This window comes from Sphaerodactylus townsendi, linkage group LG09 (assembly GCF_021028975.2).
Source record: "Sphaerodactylus townsendi isolate TG3544 linkage group LG09, MPM_Stown_v2.3, whole genome shotgun sequence".
Taxonomy (NCBI): Eukaryota; Metazoa; Chordata; class Lepidosauria; order Squamata; family Sphaerodactylidae; genus Sphaerodactylus; species Sphaerodactylus townsendi.
The window spans coordinates 87,453,711-87,466,352 of record NC_059433.1 but is presented as its reverse complement, the minus strand read 5'-3'; the positions used below and the strand labels follow the sequence as shown (position 1 = coordinate 87,466,352).

The 12,642-nt window shown below is 44.8% G+C and overlaps 1 protein-coding gene across 1 annotated transcript in view; it reads left to right on the top strand.

Annotated features, from left to right (window-relative positions):
- Window positions 1-12,642, top strand: part of LAPTM4B (lysosomal protein transmembrane 4 beta) — a 92,553-nt gene that overhangs the window by 62,983 nt on the left and 16,928 nt on the right. The window contains exon 5 of the mRNA XM_048507568.1: window positions 10,990-11,088. Coding sequence (XP_048363525.1) covers window positions 10,990-11,088 — 99 coding nt within the window. The remainder of the gene's footprint in view (window positions 1-10,989; window positions 11,089-12,642) is intronic.

Sequence of the window (12,642 nt, the reverse complement as noted above, 5' to 3'; positions counted from 1 at the left end):
ATGCCTTATAGGCGCACTCAGAGGCGACCGTAAGGGTGGCCTCAGGCAGGACAATCTGATCGTTGGGGTTGGCGAAAGCATCGAAACCGTAAAGCTGAGCGGCTGTGTAGGCGCCGCCGGAGGCGGCTGCCCTGCTAAGGCATTGCTGGCGGAACTCGCTTTCCCAGATCACAAATTGTGCAGGGCTCAGGAGCATGCGGAAGGTGGTCTTCCAGTCGTCCGGAACCATTAGGTGACTCCTCGCGACTGCCTCGAGCATGCTTCTCACATAGGGGCTGGTGACTCCCACGTCCCGCACCGCTTTGCGGAGCTCGGTGAGGATATTATAGCTCAAGGGGCGGTACTCGACAACCCGCCGAACTATGCCATCCTCCCCCACGGTATCTGTGAAGTGGACGGGGCACAATGCAAGGATATCGGCATCGTCTTCCGTCAGGGTTTCTTTCTTCTGCAGATCGTGGCTAATACGTTCTGCGAGAGTTTTGAAACCCGCGCCATTATGTGGCGCTGACGGAGGTGCAGCGGCTTCGGAAAATGAAGGCGGAGCAAGGGGAGGGGGCGGCCGAGCCGCGGGAGAGTTTGAATTGGGTGAAGGAGCGAGGGGGGCAGAAGGAGGACAGGCGTCCAATTTAGTGGATAGAGAAAATTCCGGGGTTGAAATTGAAGGTGAAAGATCGAAAGGAGGGCGGCCTACAGCAAGGGAGCCGTAGGTCTGCAGGCTGATGGCGACAAAACATTGTCTCCACGTCAGTAGCAGCGACATCGGCGCGCGAGGCTCTGTGCGAAGAGTGCGCCCGATGTTTTCCCAGTCCTTAAGATTCAATGTCCCCCCCTCTGGGTACCATGGACACTGAGCTTCAATCTCCTCAACCAATTTGCGCAGCTCCCTTCTCTTTACGGGGACCCTGCCGCATTTCGTTAACGCTTTCAGTTCGTCAACGTGCTTGTCATAAGCCCTGCTTTTGCAAGCTCCCATACTCACCGGTGTTCCGTCGGACGAGAGAGTGTCCTAGGACGCGTGTCTCTGGATGCGCCGATCCAGAGGACAGGCGATACCGAAACGGTGGTCCCTGGATGCGCCGATCCAGCGGACTTCGGTATCGCGGCCCTTCCCCAGGCGACGGTGAGCAGGGTGGAGGTTCGAGGATTCCCGGGTTTCGGCACCAGCTTGTAGTCGACCCACGCGGTCAGCGTAAGAACGAGACGAGACGCGGAGATAACATCTGGTGGAGATCGCCAGCAGCGGGAGACCGGAGGTCCGTGTTCCTAGCGAGTCTCTCGTCTGCCGGTTCCTGGCACCTTTTATTGTTATCCTATTGGGGGCGTGTAGGAGGGAGGACCGGGGGGAGTTCCGGGAGAGCGGGAGGTCGGGAGATCATCATGTGATGCATGATCTCATCTGGCTACGTGCGGAGAGGAGCGTAAGCGTCTGAGCCTAATCCTCACCTGGGGGCAAGACCATTGTCCCTGCGCCCGGTGATTGAGCCAGGCAGTTCATGACCCGTGACTCATGGGGGGATGAGGAGTGGGGGTGCGGTGCGACCAGCAAGGCCGTAGGTCCGTTGGCGTCCCAACGTTCTACCACGGTGCTGCTGGGTCAGCAGTGCATTACTACAGGTTGTTTTTCCTTCAATCAGTCCATTTCCAATGTCCAGATCAAAGATGGTGTTTCATGTCTGAAAATCACCTCTGTGCCTTTTGTGACTTTACACTATAGTCACTAGTAGAGGAATCCTACAGAAGTCTATTCAGGAAACTGTTCTTGGAATGGCACTGTTTTTGTTACGTGAGCAGCGCAGATTCAGTGTGGGTATGTGCTGAAACAATGTGGACTCCAGCTTGCAGAAGTTTCTGCCATAATTAATTTGTTAATGCTCGAAGGCCAACCATACGAGATGCTAAGAATTTTTTTTAATAGAACTCCCAGCTTTTTCCCCTCAAATAATCTGTGAAGGATACTGGGTTGGCTCAGGGAGGGGAGGGGAGTTTAAGCCCCACCAAACTGCCCCAAGATATCATTTTCCTTACCCACAATAATCCTCCAAAACTAGAACACATTATGATCTAAGATAACTGTAAAAGTGTATAGAGTTATATTCATGGTTCAGTTTGGATTTTGTTGTTGTTGTTTCCAGTTGAACTGAGGTTTTTATACAATCTGGTTCAAGAAATTCCACATTTAGCTGTATAGCACTGCCAGTAACAATTGCGTCAATAAATATTTTTCATGTGTTTAACATGTGGGCCTTCTGTGCTTCTGGACTCCCCAAATATCCAGCTGCAAGTCATTCACAGGTTCACCTGGAGTATCGATTGAGGACTTTTTCTTCTTTCTAGTCAGAGGTCGATATTTATTACAATCTGTTCAAATCCTGTGTGAGATATGGCAGTTGTTTAATGTTTTAGATTTAGATATTGGTGCCATTGTTACGCTATATAGGGTTATAGGGGCAGTATAAAAATGCCTACATCAGAACTGTAGGATTTGGGCAGCAGGTCCTTGGTAAATATTTAAATAAAAGCACACTTGGTCTTCTAGAACTGTACAGTGGAGACTAGCTAATTACCCCACTGGATCTTTTTTTTAGCATTTGCTGATTTTCTTCTTACTGTGATCTGCCTGTGCAGTCAAAGATTAATCCACTTCTTGACATCTCTTCTTGTATGCTTCACTAGTGTTGTGATTAGAAAAACATCCTTCAATGTATGTGTATGTGACAAAAGAGAGAGGGAATATTTTTTCCTTTCCTTTTTTGAAGCCAACAATGTGGCTGGTGCCAATTAAACAGCGGCCTTGTAACAACTTGTTTTTCTTTCCTCCACGCCCCCGGTGACCTTGAGTTATGAATCCAACCCCCCTCTTCAATGGCTTTTCCTTACATAGCACCAAGACCCGTGCCATGCTGATCACAAAGCTCTGAAAGAACAAGATCTGACAAGTGCCAGGAATCTGAAACTGAAGCCTAGAAATACATTAAAGATATCTTTTGGAGAGTCCATTCTGAGACTTCATAGCCAAAGGTCTTGGAAAATGTCACATGAGGACCATTTGTCTCCCCCAATACACACACTGTTTCATGTGCCCTCCGGAAGCACATCAGTGGGTTATGCCCATGTCCAAAGATGCCTGAGGAAGTAACATGAGAACTTCCTAAAATTAAGCATCTCTAGAGGAGAATGAATATTGGTCATCCTATTTATCTTACTGCAGCAAGAAACCTAATGTCCAAGCCTTTACAGCTGCTGCTCATAGGATCCTTAAAAGCAAGTCTGTCAAAACTAAATCCCGTTAAAATGACATGACTTAGTTGAGGCAGGAATGTTGACGTATGAATATGGGATACCTTACACACTGCCCTCTGGGATACACAAAACCCTTTTTGTTTTTGTTTTTTTTTTGCTGACTCCTGCTTGGGTTCTCCCGGCAACTTCGGGGTTGGCCTCAACCCGGGAGGTTGGCAGGTTCTCCCGGCAACCCGGGGGGTTGGCCTCCTAGCGGGGGGGTTGGCAGGTTCTCCCGGCAGCCCGGGGTTGGCCTCCAGGCTGAGTCAGAGCTATCTTTTCTCTGTATTTTTCTCCCTCCCCCTTCTTTTCCCTCTTAACTTGGGTTTTCAGAAGACCCTGGAGGGGCTCCTCAGTATTGTCCTAATGTGCTTTACACCCTTGACAAATCTCCCGGCGGCCACCTGTTTCCTGCCAGATTCTTCACCTCCTTGGCCAGGCATCTTTCTGAACACCTGCCTCAGTGCCCCAGGCCCGGCACTTGCTGTGCCCTAAGACAAGTGCAGACTCTTGGCAGTTGCTAGAGCTGCAGTCTGATGGTTGATCAAAAGAACTCAAGGGGCATGGTTTTCCTGGCATCTTAATCTTTGGAGTTCAGACTAGTTGTAATGACGCAGGGGCAGAGATTGGAACAAAAACATTGGCAGCCGTAGAATAGTTGTGTAATTATTGCCCTTTGTAAACAAACAAGAAAATCTTTTTCCTTGAAGGAGCCTGCTTTCAGCCCTGTTGAAGGATCAGCATGCTTAGATCTGCTACTAGGTCAGTACCATGAAGGAAATAGATATCGGAACCAAAAATAACACCAACATTTTCAAAACTGAAATAGCTGTAATCTGGGTCCTATAAAATCACAAACAGAGCAAAAGCACTGAAGGAATTTAATTTTTTTTGCGCAGATTCAGCTTTCCATTTCACCCACAACTCCCCTCAAAAAGTCCAACTATTAGAGAATTTCTGAGGAATGGTGGGCCTTGGTATCCATGTCCTGCTTGTAGGCCTTCTGGGAGGGATCTGTTTAGCCACCGTGTAAATCAGGAGACTGGACTAAATGGGATCATACATGGAGTTGCCTTATCCTGAATCAGATCATTGGTCTGTTTCAGGGGTCTGCAACCTGTAGCGCTCCAGATGTTCATGGGCTACAATTCCCATCAGCCCCTGCCAGCACGGCCAATTTGGCCATGCTGGCAGGGGCTGATGGAAATTGTAGTCCATGAACATCTGGAGAGCCACAGGTTGCAGACCCCTGGTCACTCAGTTTAGATTATTTTCTCAGGGAGGGGTCTTGCAATCACCTTCTGCTGGGTCCTTCTAATTGAAGATGTTTGGAATTGAACCTGGAACCTTCTGCTTTGAAAGCAGAAGCTCTTCCCTGTGGGCTGTTGTTCTGATCCAGCATGACTGTTTTTGGTATGGGATGCAGTGCAGGAAGAGAGAGCTGGCAAAAGTCACTTTTTCGCAAGTCACAGAAGAACTTTCACAAGAGGTAGAGGGAGAAGTTTCTGCTGCTCCCTTCTGCTTGCACTGTCCCCCTGCCCTCCCATGCCTCATTCCATTGCCATGAGTTTTCCTGACTGTCTGAAGTTGCTGGGGGGGGGGGGGGGATCTAGGGCAGTGGTGGGATCCAAAAATTTTAATAACAGGTTCCGATGGTGATGGGATTGAAACAGTGGCACCACTGCACACACGCACCTCCAGTCCCTATTGGGCAGGGAGATTGCTTTAGTAACGCCTTCTCGGCACTCAGACAAAATTAGTAACCACATCTAGAGAAGTGGTGAGAACTGGTTGGATCCCACCTCTGATCTAGGGTGCTGAAGTGTCAAAAATCCTTGTTCAAATCAGTGGCGTAGTGCCAAGGGGGCGGGGGGCACGATGCACTGGGTGTGTGCCCCTACAGGGGCATGGTGGGGGCATTCCGGGGGCATGGTGGGGACGTTCCGGGACAGGGGCAGACAGGGGCACAGGGCACATGTGTGCCCAGGCGGAGTTCCCCCTCACTCTGCCCCTGCTTCAAACCTATTGGAGTTCCTGTCATACCATGACTGTTATCCCAGTTTTAATCCATTGTTGCCTCATTTTTGTTTGATGCAAGGTGAAAATGGTGATTTGAAACAGCATTAAATCCATTCTGTAGTGGCTGCAAATCACCATGTCCTTTTCAGACCATGGCGCAGTTCCCTGTAGTGGGCCTTTTTTTCTTGCTACCAGGGGTTCTGTTTCCCTCCGCAATATGGCTGTCACCCTATTCAGCTAGTCTTTTGAAGACACATTCATTTCCTTCTCAGAAGAAAGACCAATTTTAACATCTCTGCAGAAATCCAGCATCTGCTGTGACTGGAAGGCTAGCTGTTGATCAGGCCATTTGTCATTGTGTAAAAACGGCTGACAAGAAAAAAGGCAGGAGAGAGACACCTCCACTTTTCAGACCTTTCAGTTGACAGTCTGCTGTTACTCAACAGCACAAAAAAACCTGTGAAGAAATGTAAAAATCTGTGTGTGTGTGCGCATACACACACACACACACACACACACACACACATATACATATATATACATATATATACACACACACATACATATAGAGACAGAATAGAGACAGAAAAGTCTATTAGAAGGAATTTAAGGTCCTTCTAAGTATTAGAAAGCTGAACAATCACACTAATTCAGAGTTTGTAAAGCTAACCGATTAGGAGCAGCAGTGGCGTAAGAGGTTAAGAGCTCGTGTGTCTAATCTGGAGGAACCGGGTTTGATTCCCAGCTCTGCCACCTGAGCTGTGGAGGCTTATTTGGGGAATTCAGATTAGCCTGTACACTCCCACTCACACCAGCTGGGTGACCTTGGGCTAGTCACAGCTTCTCGGAGCTCTCTCAGCCCCACCTACCTCACAGGGTGTTTGCTGTGAGGGGGGAAGGGCAAGGAGATTGTAAGCCCCCTTGAGTCTCCTGCAGGAGAGAAAGGGGGGATAAAAATCCAAACTCCTTCTCTTCTTCTTATTATTCTAGGCAAGGAGGAGGAAAAATAGAGCTGTTTTATTGGTCCCTTAACCAGGTTAGAGAAGAACTGGTTAGAGAAGGCAGTAGGGAGAATGTGGCGATCCTATTGACCTCTTTGGTATCCTTTGACAGGAGCCAATCACAAGTGGCTTAGAGTTCTAGAATGCTCACGTGTCCCATTTGACCTGTCTCCTAGAGCTTTGCCGCTGTGTGAAGAGTTTGTGGGAATTACCAATTTGTCTGTTTAACCTGAAACTGTCACAGTGGTGGTACAAGAGCCTGAGTGTAATTCAACCTAACAAATATTGGCTCCTTGCTTCTCGAAATGCCCTGGACTCCACTGGCTCACTCAGGCCCACTCATTGCTAACCATGGGGTCAGAACCCCTTTGGCTCAAACTTTGGCCACCACCAGGCTTAAATACCTGTAACAAGAAGAAAACCAGAAGCTCAGATCTTACTCAGCTTTCACACACACACACACGCAGAGAGAGAGAGAGAGAGAGAGAGAGAGAGAGAGAGAGAGAGAGAGCAATCACCCTTTCCCTGCTATAGAGTTTCCTAGGTTTAAATAACTGTATCAGAGGAGGGAACATAGTGGAGAGAGATGCTTTCCAGACTTCTGTCCCTTCTATGAATGATTTGTGAAAATAAGCAGTGGTACAAAAACCGGCATCCCTGTGTAGAAAGCTAGGATGATTCATGGCAGCCATGAAAGCAGCAAAACCAGGGCACCTACAGACAAGACAGGGGTTTCTACATACCTTGCATACCCCATGTACACCAAAATATATAGCTTTTGTGAATTAACTAGGGCTTAACAACTCTGTTTATTGTTATAATTTTGAGATGATATATTGGAATTGTCATCCATTTCATTTTGTCTTGCTTTTGTTACAGTTGAATGTGGGTCTTTTTTCTTTCATTTTTGCGGATCGTTTGTACCATTTATAACATTATATACAGTGAACACAAAAACATCTCTGAGAAAATGCATTCCTTTTTATCAGGGAAAGAAAATTCAGCGTGAAGAAGGAGCAATTGATGTGAAAATAAAGGATAATGAGTTTGTTTTTCATGAGGCAAGCATGGAAGCAATGGTGGGAGTGGTGGAAATTAAAAGCAAACACAAACAGCACTTTATATTCAGTCGCATCCCAAAGATCAATACAAGTGGGGGAGAAAACTATCCGGAAAAACACCCTAACAGTTGGTCATACTTCAAGAGGCAAGAGTTGATTTAAGGGAGGAGGGAAAAAAACAGAGATAAGGAAATTTGCCTGTAAAGCCCCTTGATAATTTATAGAATCCTGGTGGAGGATTTATGGAGGATAAATTTTGAAATTGTTTCTCTCCCTTCCCACGCATGATGATGGGCTCTCAGCTTGTAAGGTGAACTACTGATATTTTGTATAATGGAAAATGCAGCCCTATTTCCTGGCTGCTAATGGAAAAGTGAATGTTTAGACTGGAACGTTTCACACAATAGGAAAGCTCAGGGTAATTCTCCTTCAAAATACATACAAAAAAGATATGGCTAGAGTCTCCAAAAGTATGTCCGCGTCTGAACAGTGAGAAAAATGTAATGGTAAAATTATTATTTTGGAAAGCAGAAATCATTTAAGGTGAAAATCCCAAAAGGATTCCAGATTTTAATCCTTGTTACTTGAAGGTTTGTCAAAAATGCCTTTAACTACTGAGAACATACATGTCAGGATTTCCTTTAAAATGTTGCAAACAAACACTGAATATTTCAGGCCTTTTCCTGGTTCACTGATTGTAGGATTAAAATACCTGGTTTGAACCCCATCTTCTCTTTCTATGTGATCTCTTTCAGTAAGCCACCTTGAGCTCTCTAAGGAAGAAAAGTGGCTAATAAATGTTTTAATTAAATAAACTACATGAATCCTAAACTCCGTGTACCCAAAATTCTCCTTCAAAATGGTTGAGGGATACGCCTCGCAAGCCCCTACTAAAATACTTCATATAACTGAACTTGTAAATGTGAGTGTATCAGTTTTTGAAAGTGTAGAAACTTGACTTCTTCACCTGCAGTATAAACAGTACAACCAAGCTATAAGCCAGTCATACATATCATACAATTTGCCATATTTGATTGGCGGAATTAATCTTTAGTTTGAATTTCAGATTGGCAAATCTTTAACACAACCCGTCCCAAAGTAATTGCTTCCAGTAATTATAGCTGATTAGCTTACAGTTGCAGGGGAAGAGGGATAGGGAAAGCATTGATATAGTTCTGTTTTGATTCTTTGTGAAAATGTAAAGATAATTGCTTTTCCACTCAGAATTTATAATAAACCAAACAGTGATCAAAAACAGCCCTGAAATTCAGCATAATAATAGAAGGGTTTTATATAAAGTACAAAACATAGTTGCATAACACTTATCCGCAATCTGTTGCATACCATCTGGTGAGATTAAACAATCAGAAGAACACTTTGGTGGGATACCAGATGAAGAAAGCCTTTTCCCAGCAGCTGGCAAAGAAGAATTTTGTGCAGCAATCGAGTATATTCATCCCTGTTATACCCGAGTAAGCCCGAAGAATCAATGCCAATGAATTCACTGTAATTTAAGAATCTCTAGAAAGAACATTTGTGATTTCTAAAATCTTCCATGACAGGTTTAAGCTTCCAATAAAGATGGTGATGATATTTAATGTACCCTCACAAATGTGCACCCTGCTTTATGGCAAAATCAAGAATGCTTATGCTTAGAGACTCTTAAAGTGAATGCTGGTGTGCAGGCAGGTTATTGTTTGTTTTGCTAGATGTATTTTGGAGAAATGAGGGGCTTCAGTGACACATTCAGCTGTACATGTGTTGAAGGTACTTTGAGAATTAGTTAACCCATATATACAGAAAAATCAAGTGTGTACTGTACATAGGTTGTACACAGTGGTGGGATCCAAAAATTTTAATAACAGGTTCCGATGGTGGTGGGATTCAAATAGTGGCACTGCCGCACACATGCACCTCCAGTCCCTATTGGGCCGGGAGGTTGCTTTAGTAACCCCTTCTCAGCACCCCGAAAAAATTAGTAACCACTTCTAGAGAAGTGGTGAGAACTGGTCGGATCCCACCTCTGCTTGTACATCTTTCATCTCGTCCACCCTTTTCTCTCCAGTTGGTTAATTGTGTTTAACCAATGGTTACCATCATTTATGAGATATTTTAAGTAAGGTTTTAAAATGTTATTTACATGTATTGATGTTTGACGTTATGAGAGTGGAGGATGGAGGATGATGATGTATGAGTCTGAAATTGCATGAGTCTGAAATTGTATGAGTCTGAAATTGTGTGCATCGAGGAATGCTGCTGTAAATTTCGTTGTGCGTGCACAATGACAATTAAATGCTTATGCTTATGCTTATGCTTATGCTTATGAGAGCCGTTCTGAACCTATGGGGAGAAGCGTGGAATATAAAACGAATAAAAATAAATTTTTAAAATGTTTTTAGTATACCTAGTGAAGAGGCCTGACACTTCCAGGCCTGTAAAATCAATCCTCCTTTGTTTTGTACCATGACTGAGTAATAATTTCTGAACTATGAATGAGGTTCCCAGTTAATGTATGTCTAATGAAGAGGTCCCTGTTCCTGATAAGCCTATGGGCACTTTTGGAATTCTGAGAAAGGGCAGAGGTTCTACCACAAAATGGTGCAACGGGATATGGGACCATTCATAAAATGACTGCCATGATGAGCAATTGCAAAGGTTGGGAGGTCTGGAATTAAGCTTCTTCCTGTGATAGCGACAGGTTTTTTTAATGTAAATATGCCTTGCGTATAATGCATTCTGAGCTTTTCTGAAGTGCCACCTGCTCCAGTAAGATGAAGAAAGCCGAGATTAACTCTTTGTTTTGGGGAAGAACCAAGTCAGCACCAGGAAACACAGTGGGCACAGTCGTCCTCACGGGCACCATGTTGGGGATCAGTAGTCTTATGCTTCTAGAAGCCTTTGTTTTTCACTAATGTGGTAGCTTGTATTCTTTCTTATCCTTTAATTCAGTGGACTTTAGCTGGTGGGTGGATTGGGATTTACAAGTGGGGTCAAGCCTTAACCTAAAGTGAATCACACCAATGATGCTACCTACTGTTTCCCCTTTTTGTTTGTTGATGGTTCTTTTTGAAGAAAACTAGCAGAGACGCAGATGTGTGACTCGGTTCAAGTTTCCAAACATGATGAACATCCCCTGCCCTAAATCTCTCTCTTCAACAGAGAGAAGCTTTCCCTTTTTTGCAACTAATAACCTTGCAGACAGGAGGAGGAAAATTACCATATATGATTTTTTTAAAAAGTTCAATTGCACACATTGAATCCAGATGAAATGCAAATCCTGGGTCTGACTGAAAACTTTAATCTTATTTGCTTGCCCCACCTGCTTTTTGTGAAGGAGGCTGGTGTTTGGGATTTCCTGTTGAGGAATACTGTCTGTTGTGAAGAGCAAACGTGGTTCATTGTTGAGCCTGGATACTCGGAACCCAGTTTCAGATCTCAGTTCAGCTGTGGAGCTTGCTGGATGATGCTGGGCAAGTCATTACCTTAGTCTGACCTGCCCTGAGTACGTCTGAATGCAAATGCCACAAACAATGTACTGCTTTACCTCTGTGAATTATTCAATTGCAAAAAAAAATAATCCTGCCCTTTCTCAAGGCTTATTTATAATATTTCTTTTGTCTCTCCAGCCTGCCAACTTTCCCTACAAAGAAGAGATTATGTCCGTAAATTCCACTTGCCTAGTTGTGATTATTCTTTTTTTTATAAGTATCATTTTAGCTTTCAAGGTAAGTATGCACCCATTAAAAATCTACCATTATTAATTCAGACTGTTTGAATGCTTTCATTCATATCCTGTGTGTACAGTACTGATTAGATCCATAGTCGTCGGGGGACGATACCCCCCTGAAATATGTAATCCTTAGCCTCTGAATTCCCAGATTTCATTTTTTAAACAAGTAATTGCCTAGCCCATTTTGCTGCAGAGATATCAGGGGAAAATGCGAGCATTTTTTTTTCTGGATTGCCTGAGAAGAGGTAGCTGGAGCTGCATCAGTTATCTTGTCCTGATCTTGATCTGCTCAGTTCCCTGACTTTTTCTCCCTGGGTCCTTTGCTTGTTTTGTTCCTCTTAAATGTCCACAGTGAAAAGTGAAAACACTGGGCAGAAAATTGGAGGAAGAGTTCCACCATCTTGGGGTCAAATCCTCTATTTTTAGTGGGAAATTTGCCTGAGAAACAAGAAAGGGCCATGGGAGGAAGGAGGAGGAGACAACTGAACATCCATTTTCATTCTGTCTGGTATCGGATTGTAGACACTCACCACAATCCACCTTTACTGTGACTTTCCTGTATGAAAGGATGTATGACTCTGAGCATGGGCGGAACGCCTTTTACTAACTAGTGAAGAACTACAGTCAAGCTCCTATCCCCACCCCACCGCAAGAAAGGGCTAAAGGAGGTATAGTGCTTAGGCAGATTTAAGCTCCAGAATCTTTTATAGTAGAAAAAGGCCAGAGCTAAGGGCCTAAAATCCCTGCAATCTTAAACCTTATCTCTACGGGGGGGGGGGGGGGGGGTTCATTCTTTGGACTCTGAGTCCATTGGGAGCTAAATAAATGTGTGCCCAAAATGATCAGTTCCCTGAATGCTGAGACTGCAAACACTCTGCCCATGTGCAGAATGCTTTTCCCTCACTGCACTGTGCAATAATGGCAACAGCAAGACTCCTCACTGACCATAAGTGAGGGAGCATATAACTCCCATCCTATGCCAGCTGCATTGGTTGCCAGATCATCTTCAAGATTTTAAGACTATGAGCAGTCTGGTGCCCTCATACCTTTGGAACTGCATCTTCCCATATTGCCCATGGAGGGCACTCCAATCCTTTGACAGAAACCTGCTGGTGATCCCTGGCCCCAAGGATATTAGGTTGGTCTCGACCAGAGCCAGGGCCTTTTCAGCCCTGGCTCCAGCCAGGTGGAACTCTGTTGGCTGACACCAGGGCCCTGCAGGATCTAAACAACAGCCTGTAAGAAAGAGATATTCCACCGGGCTTTTGGTTGAGGTCACCTGTTGTCCCCATACCATCTGGCAGGCCTCCCACTTACCCACCAACTACCTACCACCAACCACCTGGTAGTGGGCATTTCAATCTGATTGCTCTCCACCCTTGTTCTGTTTTGATTACCATCTGGTCCCAGCTGTCTTTCCCATCACTATGATGACATTGGGACAGGATTGTTGAAAGTTGGGAGGTATTGGTTGCAGGCTAAATGAGATTACTGTATTAATGCCATCTGTTGGGTATTTGTTATGTGTTTAGGTTTTAGAATTTTTAGC